The sequence below is a fragment of the Alnus glutinosa genome, chromosome 5, assembly GCF_958979055.1.
Source record: "Alnus glutinosa chromosome 5, dhAlnGlut1.1, whole genome shotgun sequence".
Lineage (NCBI taxonomy): Eukaryota > Viridiplantae > Streptophyta > Magnoliopsida > Fagales > Betulaceae > Alnus > Alnus glutinosa.
The window spans coordinates 17612733-17640203 of NC_084890.1; the positions used below are offsets into that span (position 1 = coordinate 17612733).

The 27471-nt window shown below is 34.7% G+C and overlaps 1 protein-coding gene across 1 annotated transcript; it reads right to left on the minus strand.

The window, feature by feature from the left end:
- Positions 1 to 17497: 17497 nt before the first annotated feature.
- On the minus strand, positions 17498 to 22156 carry LOC133868123 (zinc finger BED domain-containing protein RICESLEEPER 2-like). The gene is made up of 4 exons (XM_062304943.1): positions 21940 to 22156; positions 21685 to 21767; positions 17661 to 19694; positions 17498 to 17560 (listed from the first exon to the last, which is right to left on the minus strand). Exons 1-4 carry the CDS (start codon positions 22154 to 22156, stop codon positions 17498 to 17500), a joined length of 2397 nt encoding a protein of 798 aa, XP_062160927.1.
- Between the last annotated feature and the right edge of the window lie 5315 nt (positions 22157 to 27471).

Sequence of the window (27471 nt, forward strand, 5' to 3'; positions counted from 1 at the left end):
AGCTTTATGCCAAACTCAAGAAGTGTGAGTTTTGGTTGGAAGAAGTCTCATTTCTAGGCCATGTAATATCAAAGGATGGAATAGCTATGGATCCAAGCAAGATTGAAGCGGTAACAAATTGGGAGCGCCCAACAAATGTCCACGAGATCCGAAGTTTCTTGGGACTGGCTGGATACTATCGGAGATTCGTAGAAGGGTTCTCTAAACTGTCAGGCCCCTTGACTGCCCTAACAAAGAAGAACGCTCACTTTGTCTAGGATGAAGAATGTGAAGCAAGTTTCCAAGAACTCAAGCAAAGGTTAGTGTCGACTCCTGTCCTTACTCTTCCCATGGAATCTGAGAAGTTTGTCATTTATAGTGATGCGTCTCTCAAGGGACTGGGCTGCGTGCTTATGCAACAAGGTAGGGTAATCACCTATGCATCTAGGCAATTGAAGAATCATGAACGAAACTATCCTACTCACGACCTAGGGCTTGTAGCAATAGTGTATGCTTTGAAAATCTGGAGGCACTACCTGTTTCGAGAGAAGGTGGAAATCTACACTGACCATCAGAGCCTGAAGTACATCTTTACGCAGAAGGAATTGAACATGAGGCAGCGAGATGGCTAGAGCTTATAAAAGACTACAATTACTACATCTTGTACCACCCGGGGAAAGCGAATGTAGTTGCCAATGCCCTGAGTAGAAAGTCTCAAAGTGGCACCCTTAATACTTTGTCTACTCTTGATCAGCTTGCGCAATAGTTTGGGATGATTCAGCTGGATGTTACTCCAACTGAGGAACAAGCCGCCCATGCAACACTTATAATTCAACCCTTAACTTCTGATAGGATTAAGGTTGCTCAAGGAAACGATTTGGAGCTACAAGAACTTATGGGGAAAGCTAACCGTGGTGAAGCCCCTAGGTTCCACTTCACGAATGACGATCTGTTGAGAACTGGAGATGCCAGAACAGTTATACCGATGTTGAGCTAAAGAGAGACATTCTCGATGATGCCCACAAGACTAAATACACCATACATCTGGGAAGCACTAAGATGTACCAAGACCTAAAGAAGAAATTTTGGTAGCGTGGCATGAAACTTGATATTGCTGAATATGTTGCCCAATGCCATGTATGTCAACAAGTGAAAGCGGAACATCAAAGACCTGCAAGGCTTCTTCAACCCCTTAGCGTTCTAGAGTGGAAGTGGGATCTGATTGCCATGGACTTTGTGGTAGGTTTACCGAAGGCATCCATTGGCCAAGATTCCATTTGGGTGGTAGTTGATAAACTAACCAAGAGTGCCCATTTTATTCCATTTCACATTACGGATTCAGTGTCGAAGTTGACTGAACTATACATAAGGGAGATTGTCAGGTTACACGGGATTCTTGTCTCTATTGTGTCGGACTGAGACCATAGTTTCACTTCTTGATTCTGGACATGCCTACATGAAGCAATGGGAACGAAGTTGAACATCAGCACTGCTTATCACCCTCAAACGAATGGGTAGACCGAGAGAACCATTCAAACCCTAGAGGATATGTTAAGGTTGTGCGTACTCGACTTTAAAGGTAAGTGGATTAGATATCTGCCTTTAGTTGAGTTAGCCTACAACAATCGTTATCAATCGACTATTGGTATGGCACCATATGAGGCTCTCTATAGATGTAAGTGTAGATCCCCGTTGTATTGGGATGAGGTCGGTGAAAGAGAACTTGTTGGGCCAGAATTCATACAAGAGATGAAGGACAAAGTCACACTTATCCGAAAGAGGATGCTGACAGCTTAGAGCAGGCAGAAAAGCTATGCAGACAAGCACCACCGTAAGCTGGAATTTGACGTTGGTGATCTTGTATACTTGAAAGTTTTGCCAATGAGAGGGGTGATGCGTTTTGGCAAGAAGGGAAAACTGAGCCCAAGATTTATCGGCCCTTTTGAAGTAACTGAGATAGTTCGGCCAGTGGCATATACCTCCCGCTTTATCAAGTGTGCATGATGTATTTCACATATCCACCCTGAGGAAGCATGTGCATGATCCATTGCACATTGTTGATTTTGAACCTTTACAAATACAAGAAGATCTTCATTGTGAAGAAATGCCAGTCCAAATTCTTGACCACAAGGAACAAAAGCTTAGAACGAAGACCATTCCTTTGGTTAAGGTCCTTTGGCGAAATCACAACGTAGAGGAAGCGTCATGGGAGCTTGAACAAGATATGCGAAATAAATATCCATATGTGTGTATGACTTACAATTGTGATAAATATGTATATGGCCTGATACTATTATCTTTTCAAGAGACTCGAGCTTATGGGTCTTGATGACACTATGTCTACAATTGAGCCAGAGGTAGAGTACAAGGCCAGGGATCCTATACCTGGAGTAGGAAAGTATAACCCCATAGATGAGTATTTCTGGATCCAGCAGGCGATAGAAAACAATCTAGCGAATAACAAGCTTATGATAGCCATTATGGTTCAAATGCACCATGAGTTTGGGTGGGGCGGTCACCAAATTGAATTTCTCTATCTTTTTACGCGAACACGCAATGCTTAGTGAGGCAAGAGGTCCGGTTACTCAATGAAAACTCAAATTGATATTATTATTATTATTTTTTTTTTTTTTATTTTTTATTTTTTAATTTAAGCCAAGGTTTTATCAACAAATCATCCTACAAATCTCAAGATACACATTCCTTAATTCAAAGCTAATACCTCATAGAACCAATGTTAATGTGCTTGTGAAAAACAATTCAAACAAGTGAGGTCTCTCTAATCCAACAGATGAGTCAAAAGATTCAAATTTCTAATGACATACAATGTTTAAGATGTTAAAGAAACCAATGATATGCAAACAATAGTTGCGATGTAATCATGCTCAATCAACAACATAACACAATTATATTTTATTTTTTTTGAATTTTTTTGTTGAATTTTTATTTTTATTTTTTGAAAATTTTCTATAACAAAAGAACAAACAAATGGACTGAGTGTTTTTTCATGCCCCCAAACTTGAATTACACATTGTCCATAATGTGTAGTATAGAAATACGTTACCAGGAGTAAGAAAATATCATAGTGTGAAAAAGGCCAGGGCATCCCCCAAACTTAAACACTAGCATACCGGTCACAAACTAACAACAATATTTCTCATAGAAACACACATAACAAGGTCAATTTCTATTAGAAACAAAAGAAAAAGACACAAATGAAATGAAAAACAACTAAAAGAAAATGTGCGGAAAATAAAATGGAAAAGAAAAGTTACCGCACTTTCCCCGATCATTGGGATGTCCAACCAATCCCTTCCACTATTTCTTCTTTAGAATTTGATAGCCCTCTAGAAGAATGTTTCTCCATCTCAGGTAGCCTACTTGCATGCTTGGAATGATCATCTTAGGAAGATGATTCCTAGAATTGCGACCTTGTGTGTAGAGATCCATGAGAATTCGGGCATAAAATGGCTCTTTAAGACATTGAAAAACTGAAGGTTGGGGCTCATGATGTGTCTCAAGAGGGACAATGATGAAGGGAGGAGCTTTAGTACTCACTTCCTTGTCATTGGACAAATTTGGAGCTGGCGAAGGCTCAATTTGCTCTAGGTGCTCAACAGACTCCAGGTGCTCCTCTTTCTCTTCCTCCTCAGTTGCTGATGAAAATGTGTTAGGGAATGATATCTCAGTGGTTTCCCCATTCTCAGGTCGTATCTCAGGAATGGAATCCAATAAGGCCTCAGCTTGCTCATGTATCATGTCAAGGTCCAGATCAAATTCAAGATGAGCAGAGCTCTCTTCCAAAGGATCTTCCAGACTTGGTTCATTAACAATCTCTTCAACAACTTCTTCACTCCCAAGTGTGGTGGTGGCATGGGCATACTCATGATGAGGATTGCTGGACTCATTCTCATCAATCATGTAGTGCCTTTCAACCATCAATTGACTCTGAAACTCCTCTTCCTCCATTCTGTTTAACTCAGCAGCTAGACGATCAAACTGTCCTCCCAACCTCTCAATCTCATGGCCTGTGATCTGCATGAAAGCCTTGAAAGTGTCTTCCAAAGTTGACTGTGAAAATGAAACTGGATAATTGTAGGATGAAGGATGGGAAGATTGGTCATCGAGCTGCGGATATTCAGGATGGTGCAGTTCATGAAATTATGGAGCACAATTTCCCATGGCTTGAGCTTACCACAAGAAATCAGGATAGTTGCTCCAGTCCAGGTTGTAAAAATTTGAATTTGACTCAAAGCCAGGGCTGGAGAAAGTGGTGTTCATTTGCTCATATGAAAAATTACAGAATTGTCCACAGGATGGACAATTACTAGAACTATGATAAGGATTAGAGCAATATGAACATGGTCCATGTGGGTAGAAATTAGGAGTGTAGTTGGTTGGAACAGGTGTCCTACCACTAGGCAAAGCATGTTGTACAGAAAAATCATCAAAAGAAAAATCCATGCTTCCCTCTCACTCTTAAGCATGAAAATATCCCACATAAAACATAAACTAATTTTTATTTTTTTTAACTTACACTTAACTTAAAAAGAAAATGCAAGTGGGGCAAACAGAATTCTCCAAGGATTCGGGTTCGTTCCTAGGAAAGTGAGGAGGTCACACGGACCTCTTAGGCCAGAACTTGCCTAGACACTTGGATAGCGCCGTTAGACCACACTAGCAATTTTTTTTAAAAAGAAGAAGAAGAAGAAGAAGAAGAAGAAGAAGAGAATAAAAACAAACAAAAGATAATGGAAAGTGGAAAGAAAAAAAAAAAACAAAAAAACAAAACAAAATCAAGATACTAACAAAAACAAACAAAAAAAAAAATTGCAATTTTTTTTTTTTGGACAATAAGCAAAAACAAATAAAAATAAAAAGAAACAAAAATTGCAAGAAGAAAAAAAAAATAAAACACAAATCTACCTAAACTAGTAGAAAAATAAAATCAATATAAACAAAAATCAATTTTCACAAACAAAACAATTCCCCGGTAACGGCGCAAAAACTTGATGTGCAAATTTTAATGCTCGCAAGCACACAAATCGTTTGCAATATAGTGTATGTACAAGTGCGAGGTTGAATCCACAGGGAATTGCGTTGCGAAAATTAATTTCTATTTAAACTAATTCTATCTTAACCTAGTTCCAATTTTTTGGTATTTTGATGGAAAATAATTAGCTAAAATAAAATAGAATAAAAACAATTAATAAAAAGCACTAAAGTTTTAGAATCCACCTCGCCAAACCAAAGCACATATATTCATGTTTGTTCATACATCCTATGCATGTTCTAATTTTCATAAAATTACCTATTGAAAAATTCAATAAATCCATCATTTTCACAAATCACAATGAATATCCAATTTAATTCAAAACTATCCAATGTATCCGTTTGATTAACAAATCACAATGGATATTCAAATTAAATCAAAAGATTCAATGTATCTATTGGATGAAACACATTGAATATCCAACGTTTATACATACATTAATCGAAACAATCAATTAAAAGAGTTTTAATCCTTTAATTGAGTTGAAATGAACATACATTCGGATTATACAAATCAAAACATGAAAACATGAAATCTAATCAATGGCGAGGCTTCAGCTTCAACCTTAGTTGAAGACTTAGCCTCTCATAACTGAAAACAAAATACTAACTTTTATTGAAAACATAAAAATAAAAGACTTACAAAGAATAAAAGCCAAAGAACCCAGCTGTCGCTCTATACAATGTTGAGATATGTACTAAGTGGTGCCTATCATGGGGTTTTTATAGCAAAACATTAGGTTAAACCCCATATTTTCAAAATGGCACCTCTACCCATCAAAACCCTATTAAGAGAAAAGAATGCTAGGGTTTGGAACCATATTTTCAAAAATGGCACCTCTACTCCTCAAAACCTTAGGGTTTGGAGTATCTGTAGCCGCTAGGAGCAACGAAATTCGCGTTCTTATATTGCGGGGTATTTATAACATAGTAGATGTTCGAATTAGGAACATTCTATTTCACAATGATTTGTATTATTTTGAATTAGCTTTCCAACGCCACTAATTTCACCTTAATCCGATACTTGAACTAAAAGTTATGGTCAAAAATACTATGACTTGTGCAGAACATGAAATTTAATCCAATCCGATTTAATCCTTTCATTGATTTGGTTAAACATAACCATATCATCTAAGTCTTCTCAAAGTGTGCTTTCTTCCAAACCTTTGCATTTTTCACTTTAAAACTACCGTTTTCTCTCAATGATCTACAAAATTTCAAAATACAAAAACTAACTAAAAACATTAAAAAATAACAAAGCTAAAGATTTAACAAATGTGAATTAAGGGGTCCAAATGTACAATATTTGACACTCATCAAATAACATAAGATGAAATTTCAATAATAGAAGATAAGCTGAAATTCCAGTATATTACTTGAGGTATTTGAAATACAATGATCTGATCAGGTACTGCTAACACAGACGAACAAAGTAGACAAGGTCTATGATAAGAGCAAACCTTTACACTGTACCAAAGAAATGGAAATTATGTGGATGGTGAAAGTTAAATGTTGACCGTATAGATTAAAGTTTTATGTCAAGATGATAAACAGCAAATAAATGTGTATTATTTTCTTACATCATTTTCATTCCTTGGAATATTTCTAAGTGGTAATGGTTAGAGTAACCTATGTTTAGGAACTAGGTGCTACGTTTAAAATCTGAGTCGGTAAAATTAGATTTAGAAATCTAAAGCTTCTTCTATTATAAACTTTATGCGTAACATAATTTACGAATTTTGAGGACGAAATTCTGTTTTGGGGGAAGTATGTAGTGCCCCAGATTTTAAACCCTGGGATATAGCGTCTTAAATTAGAATTTAAGGCTAAATAAAATGACTCTGATATTTATGAAAATAAATACTCACTAGTTTTATTAACTCTGGATTAGTGAAATGACTACTCATAAACCCTAATTATATTGCTGAATGATTAAATAGACAGACTCAAGTACTCAGTAATTGAATCAGAATAATATTATTGATATAATAATATTATTAAACTAATTGGTGTTGTAATATTTACTCATAATGTAATATTTATTGTGGTACATAATATTACTTGACTTAATATTATTCGGTACTACAATATTATCCATGTAATAATATTATTAAGAAAATAATATTAATTATGAAACCAACTAGACTCGAAACGAGTTTAAAATTATACCTTAATGAGATATTAAATGGTAAAGACACAATATAAAATATCCACAGATAAAATATCCATACAGATTAACTTAATTTGTAACTTTACTCTACGTCATTCCCCTAGACAGCGCATCTCTCATGACTCACCCCTTGTTGCCCACGTCTTCTCATCCTATTTAACAAAAGCTTCTCCTTTACCAGTACTGAGGTGCAGAATGCTCTTTTTTTTTTTTTTTTTTTAACTCTTATCAAAAACTGGTAAGTCAACCTTCCTCTAGGGTCTTTCTGAACCTTTGATGTGAAGTTGTGGTTTTTCTCTTCTCCAAGTCTGGTATTCCTCCGTTCTTTTTCTGATCCTTGGTTTCTCTTGCTTTGTCTGTTAGTCTTTGTTTTCTCTGTTCTTTTTCCGGCTGTGTGATGGAGGAAGAGTTATCGTTGAAGTGGGGTAAACTTACTTTGAATGACAAGGAAAATGAAGGAGTAACAGTGGATTCCGAGGAGTTAGAACCTATGGTTGGGAGAGGTAGTCTCTGCTTGATTGGCAAGGTTTTGATTGATCGTTTTGTTCCTAAAGATTCCATCAGAGGCCCTTTGATGAGAGCTTGGAATCCATTGGGGGGAGTCTCTTTTAAGGTGATAGGTGGTAATATGTTCGTTGCTGACTTTGAATTGGAGGATAAGGGTAGAGTCATGGAGGGTAGACCTTTGTTGTTGGATGGTTCTTTGGTTTCTTTGATGGAGTTTGATGGTTTGATCCCCCCACCCCCAGTTAAGATGAGCTTTGATAAATCTCCTTTCTGGATCCATATGCACCATTTGCCTCTCACTTGCATGGACAAAAGGTTTGGTCTCAAGATTGGAGCCACAATAGGGGAGGTTATGGAGGTTGACGTGGATGATGATGAACCTGGGTAGGGTGTTTATCTTCGAGCTAGAATTCTCTTAGATATTTCAAAGCCTTTTCCCAGAGGAAGGACATTGTACTTAAATAATCAGTCTTTATGGATCGCTTTCAAATATGAGAAATTGCCAAAGTTATGTTATCAATGTGGAAGGATCGTTCATGGTAAACAAGGGTGTATTAAAGAAGGAAATAGCATACATATGAACTCTGAGGAAGAGTCTCAATATGGTCCGTGGATAAAAGTGAGTTTCCATAAAAGAGTATTCAGGAGGAAATTATGGTGATGACTCTCAACAAGTGCATCCTTGGCAGGAGGCCAACGGCAGAGGTCTGGGTGTTCCAAGACAAAACATTGGTGGGGATAAGGGTATTTTAGGTAGTGTAGTTGTGAACCAGGGAGTACAAAGTCCATGGTTCGAGATGGCAAATGATCGAGACATGTGCGGTGAGGTCCTTTATAGGTGAGGTAATTTAGCTGAGGATAAAGGGATGGAAATGGAGTTATTACCTGGTAAGTCCAGTTCCCCTCTAGTTAATGATAACATAAGCTCACAAGAGAAGGTTTTGAGGATGACTAAGAAGGCGCATCTGATAGAGACTGATTTGGGCGGGTGAAATTGCACAGAAAAAGAGCAGGAAACTGATATGGTAGGGGAGAATGAGGTACAGCCAGACAAGACGTTAGTTGATAATAAGGAAGGTAGTGGGCTTGAGGCCAGTAGCCATTTGGAAAAAAGGGCCCAAAAGTTAGTGGGTCATTAGAACCTAGCCCAAGACAGTATGATGTGGACTTGCTTATAGGGGGAAGATTCTTCTTCAAGTATCCTAACGAGTAAAGAGTTTAGGAGCTCCCCTTGTCTTCCACAGAAAAATCTAGAAGATGCAAGTCAATCGGAGTATTCCCTCTCTTCTAAGGGAGGGGATAATAGAAGAAATGTTTCTTGGAAGAAGAAGGCTCGAGGATGTTCTGTCTCGGCCTCAAATGAAGATTTCAGGAAAGATACTGAGGCCAAGAGGAAGCAGTTAGATGGAAATGAGGTTGATGGTCAAGACATCTCAAAGAAGTGTAGGTGGACAGCAGAAGTTGATGCAAATCAACAAGATAATCAGGCGGAGGCTGTAATACCCAGGAAAGACAACCCATTTAAGTTATCAAAATATGTGCATAAATATAAGACTTAAGAATTGCTCTTAGTCTAATTGAGTTATATAGTTATGCATGTAGAGAGTTGGATCAGTAAAGTGAAGTCGATCGAGCGACTTTCTGGTCGATCGAGCGATTATAGGTCGAAGTCGATCGAGTGACTTCGCCCAGTGTAGTGTAGTTTCCGCCAATTGCAAAAATTGATTTTTCCACCTAATGATTTGGGACCCACACGTGGTACTTGATGCCAAACGATCATGCCCATATTTAGTTAGCCTAGTTAGCCTAGTTAGCCCATTTTGGTTGAAGCCCAACTAGATTTCCTTAGATATCATGTAATCATGGGCTAAGATATGGAATAGTCACCTATGAGATTTGAGCTATGGATTTGAGGTGTTGGTTGGCTCAAATCCGGCCATTGAGATGATGATTTGTTGGATAAATCTCAGCCCTTCAAGAGTGTTATATATAGGTTGCATGGGGAGTTGATTTTCATGAAGAAGAAACAAAACTCTAGCCAAAACTCTCTCTCACTCTAGTGCTGCAGAAGTAGCACGAAAATCCTCCATTTTCACCTCACTTTCCAGCACCTAGCAAGCCCAATTAAGCTCCAAAACCACCCTCATTCTCCCACAAAATCAGTGGTAGAGTGTGAGTGGAAACCTCCTTTGTTTTGAGACCAAGAAACCAAGCTTTGCAAGTGGAACTCTATCGGACAGCAACTCTCCTTCACTCTTTAAGTTATTGGGGAACTTTGGGTGAGTATTTTCTCCCTTAAACTTCTCCTAGATCAAGTAGTTCTATTGTTATTTGAAATCATGACTTGCTTTTGCTTTTAATTATGCATGTTGTATGAAAAGTTGGCTAGCTTACATGTGAGTATATGTGTAAGCATATGGATGAGTATTTACTACATGAGATTAGTAATTTAGAATGGATAAATGGTGTTTTAAAAATGGATCAAGAAATGTAAGTGTGAGAGTAAATATGTTGAGGTTTTGATATATATATACATATATATATATTAAGAGAAAAGATGTGAGCAATATTTAGGTGTGTTATAAGGATGTGTGAATTAAAGAAGAGTAAAATCATATGTGTGCTTGATTATATGACAATGTATTCTTATTTTTAAAGTATGTTATGTGATGGATAATTCTAGTAGTACAAGAGTTGGTGCGTAAGCATTAAAATAGATAAATAAGAGATCATGTTTAATTCGGTAGCCGTTGCAATTTCTAGGAAGAGATATGGTAGTAATAATGATTTCATAAGAATACTTTATTAATTCACTATCATCATATAATGATTGTTATGCAGTTGTAAAGGAAAATATTTGGAGCAGAAACTAGTAAGTATCTCTATACTTACTGAGGACGAAGCTGGTTGATTTTCTTATAATATTATGTTTACTGCTTTATTTACTTGTTTGCGCATGTGGTTTTGCATATTTTATTATTTCTAATAACCTGTCTAATAACAAGCTGTTGGATCAAGATCCACGGTGGGTATGCGAGGCTTCATATGAGTTCCAAGGTTCTCAGTGAATGAGGAGATACCTGAAAAGAATAATAAATACAAAAACTGGTGTACCAAGGTCACCAGGGAAACCAAGGTTTCCAGGAGCCAAGGCTCCCAAAGATTATAATTAAAAGTTAAGTGAGGAAACCAAGGTTTCAAATAACACGCTAACCATGCCAAGACCAACAGAGTAGTGGAAAAAGGGAAATACCTAAAACTATACCCTTAAAACTGTCATTGCCTTATGATTACGTTTATGTTCATTTTATGTCTGTGACTCGCGATCATGGATTATATTTTGTATATACATGTGATTATATGGCCATTGCATTGTGTTGCATTAATTAAATAAATCAGCACTCATATTATTATTGGAAACAGCGGATTCACTTTAGTGTTTATGTTGTTTTCTTCTCTTTGTATGGTATTTGTAATGGTTCAGGCTATGAAGAAGAAGAGGATTATCATGACTATCCCGACACATAGATGGTTCCTGGTTCAGTTTTGTAAGGCTGGATAGCCTATATTTTGGGACTACCCTGTTATAGTCCATTAGCCTAACTTAAGACAATACTTATAATTCTCCGGTTATATATAGATATTTGGCTTGTATAATTATCTAGCCCTGTGTGGCATGACTGGTATTACTGTCTGTATAATCATGCTGACTGGCTCATTATATATATATTTTGAGGTATTTCAGTAGTAGCTCTGAGGTGTCAACCTATTCCCAATTTATATTACATTTATTCCGTTACCAATAATTACCTCTGATAAGTTAGTAATGTCTCGTGGAAATTCGAAAATTTTCACTTACGCTTTTTGTAAAAGCGGGGCGTTACAGAGGCTGGGTCCCATCCCCGCCTGCAGCCATGATCATCTTAAGCTGGAACTGCCGGGGGCTTGGGAACCCCTGGACAGTTCAATTTCTTCGCCAGCTGGTGAAGAAGAAGAAGCCCCAACTGGTCTTTCTTATGGAGACTAGAATGCAGCAAAAAAAAAGGCAAACCGGGTAAGAGTTAAATTTGGTTTTGATAATTGTTTTGTGGTTGATAGTAGAGGTAAAAGTGGTGGTCTTATGCTTCTCTGGAATTCTAGTTGCGGGGTGGAAATTCATAATTTTAGCAGAAGAAATATTAATGCTTTGATTCAAAGGTTTCCTGATGAACTAGTATGGAAATTTACTGGCTTCTATAGTAATCCGGAAGTAGGTAGAAGAGGTGAATCATGGGCTTTGCTTAGACATCTAGCTACTCTCTCCCCTATTCCTTGGTTGTGTTTAGGGGACTTCAATGAGATAACCACTATGGGGGAAAAATCTAGTAAGGCAACTAGACCTTATGCCTAGATGAGGGCTTTCCAAAGTGCTTTAACTGATAGTGGCTTGGGTGATCTAGGTTTTAAGGGTTCTGAGTATACTTGGTGTAATGGAAGGGGTGCCCGAGAAAACAATAAGGAAAGGCTAGATAGGGCTGTAGTTAATGTGGAGTGGTGCTTTATGTTTAATTTGGTGAATGTAGAAGTCCTTTCTAGGATTTGTTCTGATCATAGCCCTCTTCTTGTTTCCATCTCTTCTTCTAAAGAGGTGGTTTGGCCAAAGTATAATATTTTCAAATATGAGGCAGCATGGGCTAAGAGTAAGGGAGCAGGGAGAGGTTATCAGGAAAGCTTGGAGGCCTAAGCAGAATTCGGAATCCCTCTGGACTACTATCAAGAGGAATTTGCAAGATTGCAGAAAAGCTTTGAAATTGTGGGTGAGTTCTCAGAAGAATTCTGTGGAGTAGAAGATTGAGCTCTTACAAAGAGATGTCTCCTTGGTTCAATCGAGGGGAGATGGTGACTCACTGGATGAGGAGAAGAAGCTTAAAGAGGAACTTAATAACTTGTTGGATATTGAAGAGCTCAAATGGAAGCAGAGGGCAAAGGTCAATTGGCTCAAGAATGGGGATAGAAATACCAAATTTTTCCATGCTTTTGCAAATCACAGAAGAAAGAAGAACTTTATTTCCAAGGTGAGGGATAAGAATGGATCTCTATGTGTAACTAAAGCATCAATTGAAGGGGCTTTTGTTTCCTACTTTAAGGAGCTTTTCATTGCTGGTGATCATGTGGATGTTGAGGCCTGTATTAGCTCTCTAGAATGGAGGGTTACCCCTGATATGAATTCAAAACTTTTACTCCCTTTCACTAAAGAAGAAATTCACACTGCTCTCTCTCTCAAATGTATCCTCTAAAGGCCCCGGGTCCAGATGAGTTCTCTATTTGTTTCTATCAAGCAAACTGGAATATTATTAACAAGGAAGTCTGTGAAGCTATTTTGCATTTCCTCAATACTGGTGAGTTGGACAGTTATATGAACTCTACTTTTATAGCCCTCATTCCTAAAGTTCAGGACCCTATTAATGTTACAGACTTTAGGCCTATTAGTCTCTGTAATGTTTTGTATAAACTGATTTCAATAGTTTTGGCCAATCGTCTTAAAAATATCTTACTTGATATTATTTCCTGCTACCAAAGTGCTTTTGTTCCTGGTAGACTCATTTAAGATAATATTTTAGGTGCCTATGAAACCATGCATGCTATGCAAAGTAGAATGTGGGGAAATGAGGGCTTTATGGATATTGAATTAGACATGAGCAAAGCCTATGATAGAGTGGAGTGGACTTTCTTGAGGGCAGTGATGAATAAGATGAGTTGATCTGGTCATGAAATGTGTTTCCACTATTAACTATGTCGTTTTGGTTAATGGTAGTCCTATGGGTATTTGTTATCCTTCAAGGGGCCTAAGACAAGGGGATCCTATTTCTCGCTATTTGTTTTGCTTTGTGCTGAATGCTTATCTAACCTTTTGTGCAATGCAGAGAAGAAGGGTTACATAACAGGAGTCCCAACCTCTCCTAAAGGACCTTCTATTAGTCACCTTTTCTTTGCTGATGATTGTATTTTATTTTGCAAGGCAAATAGGGTGGAGTGGAGGAGATTGTTGAAGATTATCAGTGTTTATGAGGCTGGTTCTGGACAAAAGATCTAGAAACAAGGCTTTCCAGTTGATCAAGGAGAAAGTTTGGAGGAAACTCAATAATTGGAGAACAGTATTTCTTTCAGCTTATCCTTCAGAAGGCAGTCATATAGGCCATTCCAACTTATTGTATGTTTATCTTTCAGCTTCCCATTTCTCTTTGTAAAGATCTTAATGGCTTAATGCAAGATTTTTGGTGGAAACATTTGTCCAAGTCTTCCAAAATTCATTGGATGAGCTGGGAAAGAATGAGCTTTGCAAAATCAAGTGGAGGGTTAGGTTTCTGAGACTTGGTGCTTTTCAACCAAGCCCTCTTAGCCAAACAAGGATGGAGACTTATTCAGAACCCTTCCCTCCTTGTTGCTAATATTTTCAAGTATAAATATTACCCTTCTTCTTCTTTCTTGAATTCTTCCTTGGGTTCTAGGGTTTCTTTTGTAAGGAGAAGTCTATTACAGGCTAAAAGCCTTTTATCCCAGGGAATCCTTTGGAGGGTGGGTAATGGCTCTTCCATTAGAATTTGGAAGGATACATGGATTCCTTCCTCCTCCTCTCATTTGGTTCACTCTCCTGTGGCTGGTTTGGGACAAGATGCCACAGTGTCAAATTTTATAGATAGGGAGAGGGGTTGTTGGAATTCTCTCATTATTTCTAAAAAATTTATGAAAGAGGAAGCAAAAGCCATTTTGAATATCCCTTTGAGCCCCATTCTGCCTCAAGACTGGATCATTTGGATTAGGTCAAAGTCGGGGATGTTTACTGTCAAAAAGTGCCTATGACATAGGAAGGATTCTTAAGGAGGATGCTAGGGGACAATGCTCTCATGCAAGGATACCTGATATTTGGAGGGATTTATGGAATTTGAAAATTCCATGTAAAGTCAAATTGTTTGCTTGGAGAGCTTGTCAAAACTTGTTGCCTACTAGAGATAATCTTTACGAGAGGAAAGTGATACAAGACCCTGTTTGTCCTTGTTGTGGTTTAGAAGTTGAAACTGTCATCCACTCTGTGGTCCTGTCTAGCAGCAAAAGATGTTTGGGGAGATAACCTTTCTTGCTTTCAAAAATGCAGTTCTTCTCAGATAAGTTTTTTGCTCCTCTTGGATTTTTGTTTTTGGATTTATGATAAAGAAAAAGTGGAGTTATTGGTTGTGGTTGCAAGGAATATTTGGTTAAGAAGGAATTCTTTACTTTTTGAAGGATGTTTTCTTCCTTAGAGAAGAATTTGGGAAGAGTTCATTTCGTTTTTGGAAGATTACAAAAATAGCTTACAGGGGGAGGAGAATGTTGATAGGGTCTTAAGATCTGTGGCTCCTCTTGGTCCTGAGGTTTGGCATCCCCCACCTACTAATCACTTCAAAATTAATTGGGATGCTTCTATTGATTTGAGGAGAAGTTGTATTGGTATTGGCCTAGTGGCGAGAGACAGTAGGGGAGAGTGCATTGGAGCGAAATGCTCTTGCCTTTTTGTGGAAGGTGATTCCAGAATAGCAGAATCTCTAACTACCCTTCATGCGGTCTTCTTCAGTAAATCGTTGAAGTTAAGGGATGTTATTTTTTAGGGAGATTCTTCCCAAGAAGTGGCAGAAATAAACTTCTCTCCTCCTCATCTGTCTAAAGCTGGACATATCACTGAGAGCATTTTATTGGAACTCAATGATCTTCGATCGTTCTCCTTTGTTCATGTTAGAAGAGCTTTGAACGAGGTGGCTCATGTCTTGGCTAAGGAAGCTGTGGTGAACAATCTCAATTTCTGTTGGAGAACAGAATTTCCTTGTTGTATTCAAAGACTTATTCTTAGGGAGAAGTCTTTTCCTTAGATCCTTTGTTGGGATCGTGATGTATTTGGTAGTCTTTGCAATGAAGCTTTTCTTGCTTCTTTGTTTCAAAAAAAAAAAAAAAAAAAAAAGCTTCTCCTTCAGCAGAAACTCGCACCTCTCAGTTCACTGAGTTTCTTCTATCTTCTTCATTATTTATTCTTTTTTCTTCTACCTTTCTTCTTCTTTTTACACTTTCCTTTCCGTTTTTCCATCCAAGTCTTAGTGAGACAATCGTGGGAGAAGGGGGAACAGAGAGAGACGAAAGTGGAGAGATAGGGAGAAGGAGAGATCGGGTGAGAGAGATCAAAAGAGAAAGAAAGAAACCGAGAGAGAGAGCGAGACAGTGATGCACTAAGAGAGGAGCAGAAGAGAGACCCAGGAAAGAGGAAAAACAGAGAGGGAGAACTGAGAGAGAGAACGCGAGAAAAAACCCTTCGGCACCATGCGCTAGAAGATGATTGGAGACCCGATTCTTCATGGGTCTTCGGTGGAACGACGCCAACGGAACCAGGAGCGAATTTTGGCGGAACCAGAGCCGATTTCGAGCGAATCAGAGCTGGTTTTCCGACGATTTTCAGCAAAATTTCCGGCAGCTTCAAGAACAATTTCCGGTGGGGTGATTTTGATGATTTCAGTAATTTCTGAAGGATTCTCTATAGGTAATTTCAATAAATTGATTTGATTTATACTTGTTAATTTACAACTAATTGAGTGGTGATTTGCTGATTTGGATTGAAATTTTGCTTGTGTCTCCCTGTTTTGCCGATTGTGGCTGGGTGTGTGATTTTGGGTTTCTGTGGATTCGGCCAGTGATATGGGCAGTGGATGTTTTTGTGGGTTGCTTGGCGGTGTGTTGGCCAAAGGGTTTTCTAGTTGGGTCTTGGTGTTTCAGCCGCGCGTGTGGGTTCTCTGTTTAGATTGTGTGTGTGTGTTATGTTTGAGTGTGTATGGGTAGGGGTGTAAACGAGCCGATCCTGAGCGGGTATTGCCTGTCCGGGATCGGCTCGTTTAACTTATACTCGAGCTCGAGCTCGACACGAGTTGGAAAATTCTGTGCGAGACCGGCTCGTGTAGAGAAAATGTTGTTCGAGCTCGGGACCGAGCTCGACCATTTTAATCGATACCGAGCTCGAGTACTCGGCTCGAGCTCGGCCCACTTCATAATTTTAGATTATTGACTTTCAGCTTAAAAAAAAATAATAATAACCCACGAATTTGCATTTTGCACTATCAGAAATTTAGAATTTTGCAATCCGGTGAATATCAAATCAAAATACACAATTACATTACTAAAGAAATAAAATAATATTACATTTAACCAAATAAAAACAAAAATATAAGAAATTATAATTACAAGGGTAATTTGATAAATACAATAATAATAATGCTTAATTCCTTTGTATGCTCTCTAATAAAACCTGTTACAACACACTAAAAATAAAAGTTAGATTAAATTTAACTCCCTTACATTACTTACACAATTTCTATGTGCTTAGTAAAAATGTCAAGGGAGGTTAAATAATAACACAAATTAATGTGCATAAACCATTGAATAATAAAGTAAACTTTACCTTAAATCCGCTCCCCAAATAAAATATGTAAACTGCAACACACTAAAAAAAAATTTAATTTAATTTAACTCCCTTGCATTAGTTACACAAGTCCTATAAACTTGGTAAAAATGCCAAGAGAGGTTAAATATATCACAAGTTAATGTGCATAAATCATTAAATAATAAATCACACATTACCTTCGGTCTTCATATCTTGATGAAAATAACATTATACAAGATCTTCAACAAAATAACATAGTCCAACTATCCCACATAGTCCTCAAACCAAAAATATAGTTATATAATTTATATCACAACACTTCCAAAAAAATAAAAAGAGGCGAAGAACACTAACAATCAAATTGTCTCGGGCAAAGTTATCTCCACTTCCCTTTCATTTTCCCCATCATCTTGATTCTCCTAAGATATATATATAAGTAATTAGTATTTAGGACGATATAAAAGTATAATTAAATTAACAAACACTATTAAAATATATAAAAATGAAATAAAAACATACCCCACACTTCTTTTTAAGTCCATATATTGATCTGACCCAATCAGCCCCACATAACAACTTTTGAACTGTCTCAGTTGATAATGACGCTCGATGTGGATCAATAACCCTTCCTCCGGCACTGAATGTAGACTCTGAAGTTACAGTTGTGATCGGTGTTGACAAAATATCTTTGGCCACTTTAGACAAAACATTATACTTGAGAGTATTCGCTTTCCACCAATCCAAGGCATTAAATTCAATGTTCTTGTTAGGTATATATACACCCTCCTCAAGATACATTTCTAACTCTGATTTCACAGGTTGAAGCACCGTTTCAGCACTTTTGAGAAAAGACTCCCACATTTCCACACCACCCTCCTCATCATCAACTGCATAGATTGAACGACTACTTGAAGAGTTTTCTTGAACTTTGCTTGCAAGATCCTGTTCCTTGAGATTCAAATTATGTTCATGAAGATACACATCAAATATCTCTTTCAAAATTTTTTGAACATATTCAATATTCTTCGTAGCTTCAGCCTCTTGATAAATCTTCGGAAAACAGAAACGTATGAACACCAACTTAAACCTTGGATCCAAAATTGCTGCAATTGCCATCAATAAATTGCACTCGCTCCAGTATTTATCAAACTTGACTTTCATTCGACGTGCCATAGATCTAATGTAATCATTTTCATCATCACATTTCTTAATTAGAACCTCTTTCATTCGCCAAATTTCAGGAAGGAATAAATTTGATGTTGGATAGTCACTACCAGATACAATCTTGGTTACTCGATTAAAGACCCCCAAAAGTTCACAGACAGATTTGACTTTATCCCAATCTTCAAGCGATGGCACCCAAGTAAATTGACGATCGTTGAATCCATACATAGAAAATACATCCTTAAACTCATATGCAGCTGACAACATCAAATATGTACTGTTCCAACGAGTAGGTACGTCCAAAAATAACTTCTTGGATGACAAATGCAAGTTCTTTGCAATTTCAGTAAATTGCTTTAATCTTCCCTCAGATGCTACCAAGAATTTTATTCCGTCCCTCACACAATCAACAATATCTCCAATCTCACCAAGACCATCCTGAACCATCAAATTAGTTATGTGTGCACAACAACGCACATGAAACAACTTGCCCCCAACTACAAGAGATTTTCTCATATTAAAAACATCTCGCAAGTGTCTCAATGCTACATCATTTGCCTTGGCATTGTCTACGGTTATTGAACAAACTTTAGTCTCAATACCCCAGTCTCTAAAACATTTATGAAGAGCATCAGCAATAAGAAGTCCAGAGTGTGGAGGCGGAATATTACAAAAGTTCAACACACGCCTATTTAACCGCCAATCAGAATCTATAAAATGACATGTCACAACCATATAAGAAACCTTCTGACAAGAAGTCCACATGTCAGTTGTGATGTTAACTTTAGGGACCCGATTCAATAAAGCTTTCAACTTCTTCTTCTCAAAATCATAAGTGGCAAAACAAAGACTCTTAGCGGTAGCTCGAGAAATTTTTTTCCAGTGCGGGGTACAAGCTTTCATAAACTTATTAAACAGCACATGCTCCACCATCCTAAAAGGATATTCATGATACAAGATCATGTGAGCTAATAATTCTCTCACCTTACTTTCATCAAACTGAAAATTTGAAATGATGCCCACATCACCAGACGCATTACTCTCAACTGACAAAACCTTTTGCTTCTTCTTTGAACCTACGTACTTCAAACACGACTCCAAGTGTCTACCTAAGGTAGATGTACAACTTGATTTTGATACGGTAAATTTACCCTTACACCATTTACATTGATTTTTTTTTACACCAGAAACCTCAACTTGCTCAAAATGATTCCATACAGTAGAAGTTTTCTTCCTAGGCTTTCTCTTATAAACATTCTTTTCATTTGGATCCTCATTAATAGGAGTATCAATGGTTGCTTCAACAGTAGCCTTATCACTAATTTCAAGAGAATCCTCATTCTCATACTCTTCAATTGGCTCAAGTTCATGCAAATCACTCTCCATGCCCTTTAATTTTTAAATTCTATATTAGATATTGTTGTGAAAAAAGAAAAAACAAGTGTTCAAAACTTAAGAGTAGAATTTAAGTTTGCATATCATATGATTGTTCATTATTTTTTGTTAATTGCTAAAATAAAGAAATTCAAATCTGTACAATTTTTCATATTTAAGTTTCATTAATAGTTTTTAAGGATATTTTTGCCTAATTATTTTATTTTGTTAATTGTTTTATTTTAATTGTTCATTTTCATTTTTAATTGCCAAGAAATTTAAATTCTTTCATATTCAATTTTTGTTATTAAAAGATTGTATAACTTCTAGAATTATAGTTTTCTGCCCCTATTTTTTTTAAAAAAAACAGATTGTTTATTTTTTACAAATTGTCAAGGAATTTCAATTATTTTCATATTCAAATTTGGTTATTAAAAAAACTGTGTTCTGCCCTATTCTTTTTTTTTTTTTAAAAAAAATCAAGTTTGGTTATTAAAAAACTGTATAATTTCTAGAATTATAGTTTTCTGCCCCTATTTTTTTTTTTAAAAAAACAGATTGTTTATTTTTTACAAATTGCCAAGGAATTTCAATTATTTTCATATTCAAGTTTGGTTATTAAAAAAACTGTGTTCTGCCCTATTCTTTTTTTTAAAAAAAAAAAAAAATCAAGTTTGGTTATTAAAAAACTGTGTTCTGCCCTATTCTTTTTTAAAAAAAATCAAGTTTGGTTATTAAAAAACTGTGTTCTGCCCTATTCTTTTTTTAAAAAAATCAAGTTTGATTATTAAAAAACTGTATAACTTCCAGAATTATAATTTTCTGCCCCTATTTTTTTTTTAAAAAAAACAGATTGTTTATTTTTTACAAATTGTCAAGGAATTTCAATTATTTTCATATTCAAGTTTGGTTATTAAAAAAACTGTGTTCTGCCCTATTCTTTTTTTTAAAAAAATCAAGTTTGGTTATTAAAAAACTGTGTTCTGCCCTATTCTTTTTTTAACTGTATAATTTCTAGAATTATAGTTTTCTGCCCCTATTTAAAAAAAAAAAAAACAGATTGTTTATTTTTTACAAATTGTCAAGGAATTTCAATTATTTTCATATTCAAGTTTGGTTATTAAATAACTGTGTTCTGCCGAATCTGCCCTATTCTTTTTAAAAAAAAAATAAAGTTTGGTTATTAAAAAACTGTATAATTTCTAGAATTATAGTTTTCTGCCCCTATTTTTTTTTTTTAAAAAAAAAAAAAAAAAAAACAGATTCATTTTTTACAAATTGCTAAAGAATTTCCTATTTTTTTCATATTCAAGTTTTGTAATTAACAAACTGTCTAACTTTTAGGATTATAGTTTCTGCCCTAATTTTTTTTTTTAAAAAAAACACTGTTCGTTTTTTAAGAAAAAAAAACTGTCTAACATAGAGCAATGAGCATACATTTCTAAATTCAGAAAAAAAAAAAAAACAAAAAAAAACAAAAAACAAAACTCAGCATTATATAATCAAAAGATTCAGAACATACATTTCTAAATCCTAACAATGTGAAAATTGTATAAGCATTATGAACAGTTTCCAAACAGAGCATACATTACATAATCACAACAGAATTTGTAAAACATAACTGATTGTTCATAGAAGAATTTGCTAATTATAAATTTATAATCATTAATCATAACAAAAAAAAATAATAAATAATGTAAAAAAAGCACTGCTCGTTTTTTATAAAAAAAAAAAAAAAAAAAAAAAAAAAAAAAAAAAAACAAAACAAAACAAAACTCAGCAATATATAATCAAAAGATTCAGAACATACATTTCTAAATCCTAACAATGTGAAATTTTATAAGCATTATGAACAGTTTCCAAACAGAGCATATATTACATAATCACAACAGAATTTGTAAAACATAACAGATTGTTGGTAGAAGAATTTGCTAATTATAAATTTATAATCATTAATCATAACAAAAAATAATAATAAATAATGTAAAGAATAAAAAAGTGAAACCTGAGTTGTTATAACTTGCAAAATCAATGAGGACCTGAGACTGGGGTAGTAGCCTAGTAGAGGAGAACGGACGTCCTTGACTCCTGAACAATCATATGGAATATCAACGATTCAACATTAACATTTGAAATTTGGAATTTAAAAATATTGAAAGATTAGCCACTAAGTCTAAGTGAAAGAAAAAAAAAATTGAATATCGGAACATGTAAATGAAATGATGAAAGAGAAGTAGAGAATAAATTTTTGATACTTAACGAATTGAGAATTGAGTCTTGATTCTTGAGTTCTGAGGAGTTGAGCAGCTGAGGAGCCTGAGTCTTTTGACCCTCTTGCTCTCAAATTTATAATTGAAATTTGAGAGCAAGAGCATCACAATATTCACACGCATCTCAGTGATCTCACGTAAAGTCCAGAACTTGACTACCACTTCAGTCAGATCAAGAGTGTTCTTGGTCGTTGGACTTGCTGCCATCAATATGTGTGAGTCGTGTGACTGTCTGAGAAGAAGAGAAAAAAATCACAAAAGTTGGGATTTGGCTGCGCAGCCAAAAGATGGAACATCAGATGATTTAGATAGAAGTCCTAATAGATTTCAAAACTAAATTCTGTTAAAAGATCGAAGCCATTCGATCAAAAATTAAAAATAAATCTAAGGCTAAAAAACGAAGAAGAAGAACAGGATAGATGAAAGTAGTTGAGAGAGAAAACTTCGCATTAAAAGCAAAGCATTAATTGTGTTCTGAACCATCAGCAGCACAATAAATTCTTTGCAAGTTGCCTGCATGGAGTGTAAGAGACTGACAGAGTGAGAATTTAAAAATACAAACTAAATTTGATGTCAAAGGAAGAAAGGAATTTTCAAACAAATGAACGGTTGGATTAGAATTTGTCTTCTAATTTTTTGAACAATGAACGGCTTTGAATGTCATTCGGTCAGAGACTCGGGGAACTTGAGGAACGAGGAAGACACTGTAGTTCTCAACTCTCAAGGAAAGAAAAAATCGGGTGGCCGGGGGGATTTTCTTTAGAAAAAAAAAAAAAAAAAAACACCGGTGCATAGGAATAGGGTGCATAGGGATTTTTTTTTTTTATTTTATCTATAATTAATAATTAAACAAAAAAATCGTTTGGAAAATAATTCCCTACACCCGTATACAAATAAAACCGGATCTACTTCTAATCCTAATCATTGAGTATTATAATCAATGTCAAGATCAAACTGAAGTCGTTGGATCTCATCTAATGGGAGTTAACACGTGATAATTATAACACCAAAAAATTTCTCAGACTAATAGTTGAATATAGCTGTAACCAACTATTTCAAAATGAACGGTTGAGATTCACGCTTGGTTTGGCTTCGACAATCGGACGATCCAGAAATTTCTCGAAAATTGAAATGTCACGCGTGCAGCGGCGTGCGTCTCGGCAACTGGAGCAGTGGAGCGTCATGTCCATTATTTTCGTCAGCAACGTCAGGGACTCAGGCGAGTCAGGCGCCATGCCCAACTTTTATTTTCGTTGAGCTGTAGGCTGTAGCCCATTATCTCAAATTGAACGGATGATATTGGTGCTTGATTTCGTTTGAATGATCGCACGATCCACAGACGCTTGGCCTTGCTGAAGTGGTACACGTGTCGGCGTCTCACGCTTGGCCTTGCTGCCTTGCAGCTTCGTCAATCGTCACTCCTCCAGCGTCAGCTCAGACGCTTCACGCGAGGAACGTTAGGTAATTATTACCTAGTTCCTAGTTCCCTAGATGATCATTATTACCAATTTCCCATTTCATTTTTAACGCTTATTTCAGTTACAGTATTTGGTGAAAATCAGCTACATATTCGGGCCATTCGGCAGACCTTCAGACTACAAATTTGCTATTATAAACGGTCATGATGCAGTGTAGGCGTGTAGCTGAATCAGTGTTGTAATCAGTTTTTGATGATTAAATTTTAGTCGTTGGATCAAATAAATTTTCGGAAAAAATCGTGCGTCAGAAACACTATATAAATTGTTAAATACCATTATACCAAGAAGGCAAGAAGGCAAGAATTTCATGTGAACAGTTTAACCCATTACCCACAATGTAAAAACGCATCGTTTCATGTCTATCAATTTATCAAATATGTACAAAACTAATAAACTATTGTTTCAATTTACTCATTTATTTATTTTATTTTATTCTTAAAAAAATAAAAAACCAACGTTTTAACTTTAAAACACAATTTACACAACATTTAAAAAATTGTATATAATATAAAGTACTACTCAAGAATTTTACAATATATTAATTTAATTGTATATTTGTATATTTTATTCCTCAAGTAAAATAGATTAAATGACAGTAAAAGCTTTTCCATATAAAGTTAGAATAAAAAAATAAATTTAAGGAAAAATAACTTTTGTCTGTAATTTAATTTTTATTTATATATTAATAATATTAGTGAATCAGTGATCGATAACAATTTTATAAAAATTACATCGTATGGAAAATAGGAAAACAGAAATTCATAAAATAAAAATTCTATTATTCTGAAAATATTGACGAATTATAAAATAAGGTAACTAATATATATACGAAAAATTCAAATTATACAATACCACATTACCACTAAATACTAATGAATTATGAATATATATATTATCTAATGTGTTGTGAAAGTATGCATTTGACATAGATGGCAAAAGCTTGTAAAGCAATAAAAATAACAAGTTCAATTAATCTTGACTCTTTAGGGTAGCCGGGTAGATGCTAGAGTGCTACCATGGTATGTTGGTAAATGGTAACGCCCGTAATGGCGGAACCGGAAATTCATGCTCGAGGAGGTTGAAATGAAACATGAAATTTTCAAAATCTTTTATAAATTATAATTATAAGATTACAAATTTACAATACTTACATAGTTACATGTGATATGGATTTAGTCAATACTTACATAGTTACATCTTACATACTTAATAAATTAATATAGATAAATATAAATCATATAAATGATAATGATGTTTTCATATAATAATATAATCTAAGCACTATGATCTCGAATAAAAAAGTATTATCATTTGATTTTTGGCATTAAAAAAAAAAATTAATAGTCAATGTAAAAACTAAAAACTAACTAACTAACTTATATTAAGTTAAAATATTAACAATGTCTTACAATGATAATTACTATATATATGATTCATATGGTCCTATTACTCCTATAAGATAATATTAATTAGATCATATCTATTATCTAACAACTAACGGTTATATAGCAAAATGTTAAATTATATGATCTAAATTATAACAATAATTCAAGACTTGTGAATTGTGATTATAAGTTATGAATTATCGTTATAAATTTATAATTAATATAATTCACAAATCACAAGTTATGAATTATCATTATAATTGATATATAAGTAATTTCAATTCTAATAACTTAATTTGAGATTGTATGAATTACATTATTATTATATATGAATAATATAATTAAGTTTCATAAGTGTTATTATATCATATGAATAATGTGAATTCATACTTACTGTAACTTACATATATATTCTATATACATAGACATAGTCATTGCATCTAAATATTACTAATAATTATTAAATACTTAAAATCATAAATCATACTTATTAAGTGTATGAGTGTATCTAACTAAGTATCTAAATACTAAACCATTATATAATTTATATTAGTATGAATTTGTATACTATAGTCTATATCATATATGACACTATGTTACTATGTAGGCATGTAGCTATAATTATATATGTTACCAATATAGTAATATGTATATATATTAATGATTATGAATTATAGATCATATCACATCACTTGATTTATGAGATTATCTATGAATCTATAATAAGTAATTAAGTATGATTATTATAAATTTATGAGTCATAAATCATAATTATCAAATTTATCATAATTCATAATTACCTATTAATAATACTAATATCATATGAACTAAGTATTATCATATGATAGTATATTTAACATATTAACATGATCTAACAATCCGTATATAATGATTATTAAATATTTAATGATAATACTCATAACATATAATAAAATGATTGCATATTTTATATTCACATGTGACATGTCATAATGTCATATGGTACTATGGTAGTATAGTACAATGTTATATTATTATATGATCATATAATCCTATAAATTATAATCTTATTATATTACATGAATAATTTGATTAAGTATTTGGATTGTCATTATATCATATGACTAATAATTAATTATTGATATTATTCATTTTTACTATTTTATATAAATATGACCAATTAATATATATTGACTAATAACTATTGTTATTTGTTACTTAATTTATGTTTACATAATACACATAGTATATTATTCATTAATATATATATATACACGAGTCGAGCCTTAATAAACGAGTCGAGCCTTATACGAGCGGGTTCACGAGTTTTAGTCGAGTCGAGTCGAGTTTATACGAGTTTGCATCGTTTAATAATCGAGTTTAATTTTCGTGTTCACGAGTAGCTCATTTAATAATCGATTCGAGCACGAGTCGAGTTTATTCGAGCCGATCTCGAGTAAGCTCACGAGTAGCTCAGCTCGTTTACACCCCTATGTATGGGTGTGTGTTGGCTGAATCTGTGGGAAGCATGATATTCCTGTTTTGGTGGAGCTGTGTTGTAGATATTGGGTTCCTTGAATGGTCAGTCGGTTGTATGTATTTTAGGTCTTGGCCGTGTCCCCTGTTTGTGGGTTCAGCCAATGGTGAGATGAATATAGGATTCCAGATGTTTCGTTTTGCCTTCTTATGATTTCAGTGGTCTTCCTAGTTTAGTTGTAATGTTTTGGTGAAGAATCTAATTTTGTGCATGGGTATTTTAGTGGTATGGGTTTGAAGCTAATAATGTTTTGTCCCTGCTCCGTCCAATTGGTTCTCCATTGTTTCGACCGAGTATGTGTTGTGGAATCTTGAGTTTTGTGAAATTATTTTGGTTAATCGTTGGTGGGCTGAGTATTGTGGTGGGGTATTATTGTTAATCACAACCTCATTTCTTTGGAGGTTTTGAAGCATGTACCCCTTGTTTTAGCCAATTATGTGTGGGTTTATGTGGTTTGTGGATAATTCTAGTTTAATGGTCTGACCGAATGGGTATTAATCACAACCTCATACTTAGTTTTTAAGTATGGATTAATAAGTTTCTAAAAGGAGGTTCTATTGACCAATTTTGTACCCGGAAGGTAGTTGGAGATTTTAAAATAGTCCAGTATTAATTTTATGGTGTTAGTTAAAAGATGTAAAATTTAAAGGTAGGTTTATATTTTAAAGTATTTGTATATTATTGAATTAAATGGAAATAAATGGGGGTGGTGTTAGGGGATTTTGGTTATTTATGAGAAAATGATAAATCACCCTATAATTTTCACAATTTAAAATGGATGTAAAAGCGACTGATCTAATGTATGAAAAGAGAACTGATAAAGATATTCTACATGTGTATTTTTAAACGCAGATAATGAACTGAAAATTGCATCAAAGGGCTGTAAGTATTTCTAAAATACTTACTAAGAGATTCTGAATTTAGTAAAGTCATGTTTACATATTTATTTAATTGTTTGGGCATGTGAAATTTGCATATTTTATTGTTTAACTAAATGATTAATGTAACGACCCGATTTTTACAAAAGAGCGTAAGTAATTATATCTGGATAGTTACGTGTCATTAACCTTTCAAAGACGATAAATCTTGCAGCGGAAAATATGAATATTTTTTTTTTCTTTTTTTCTTTTAAACCATCAGGGA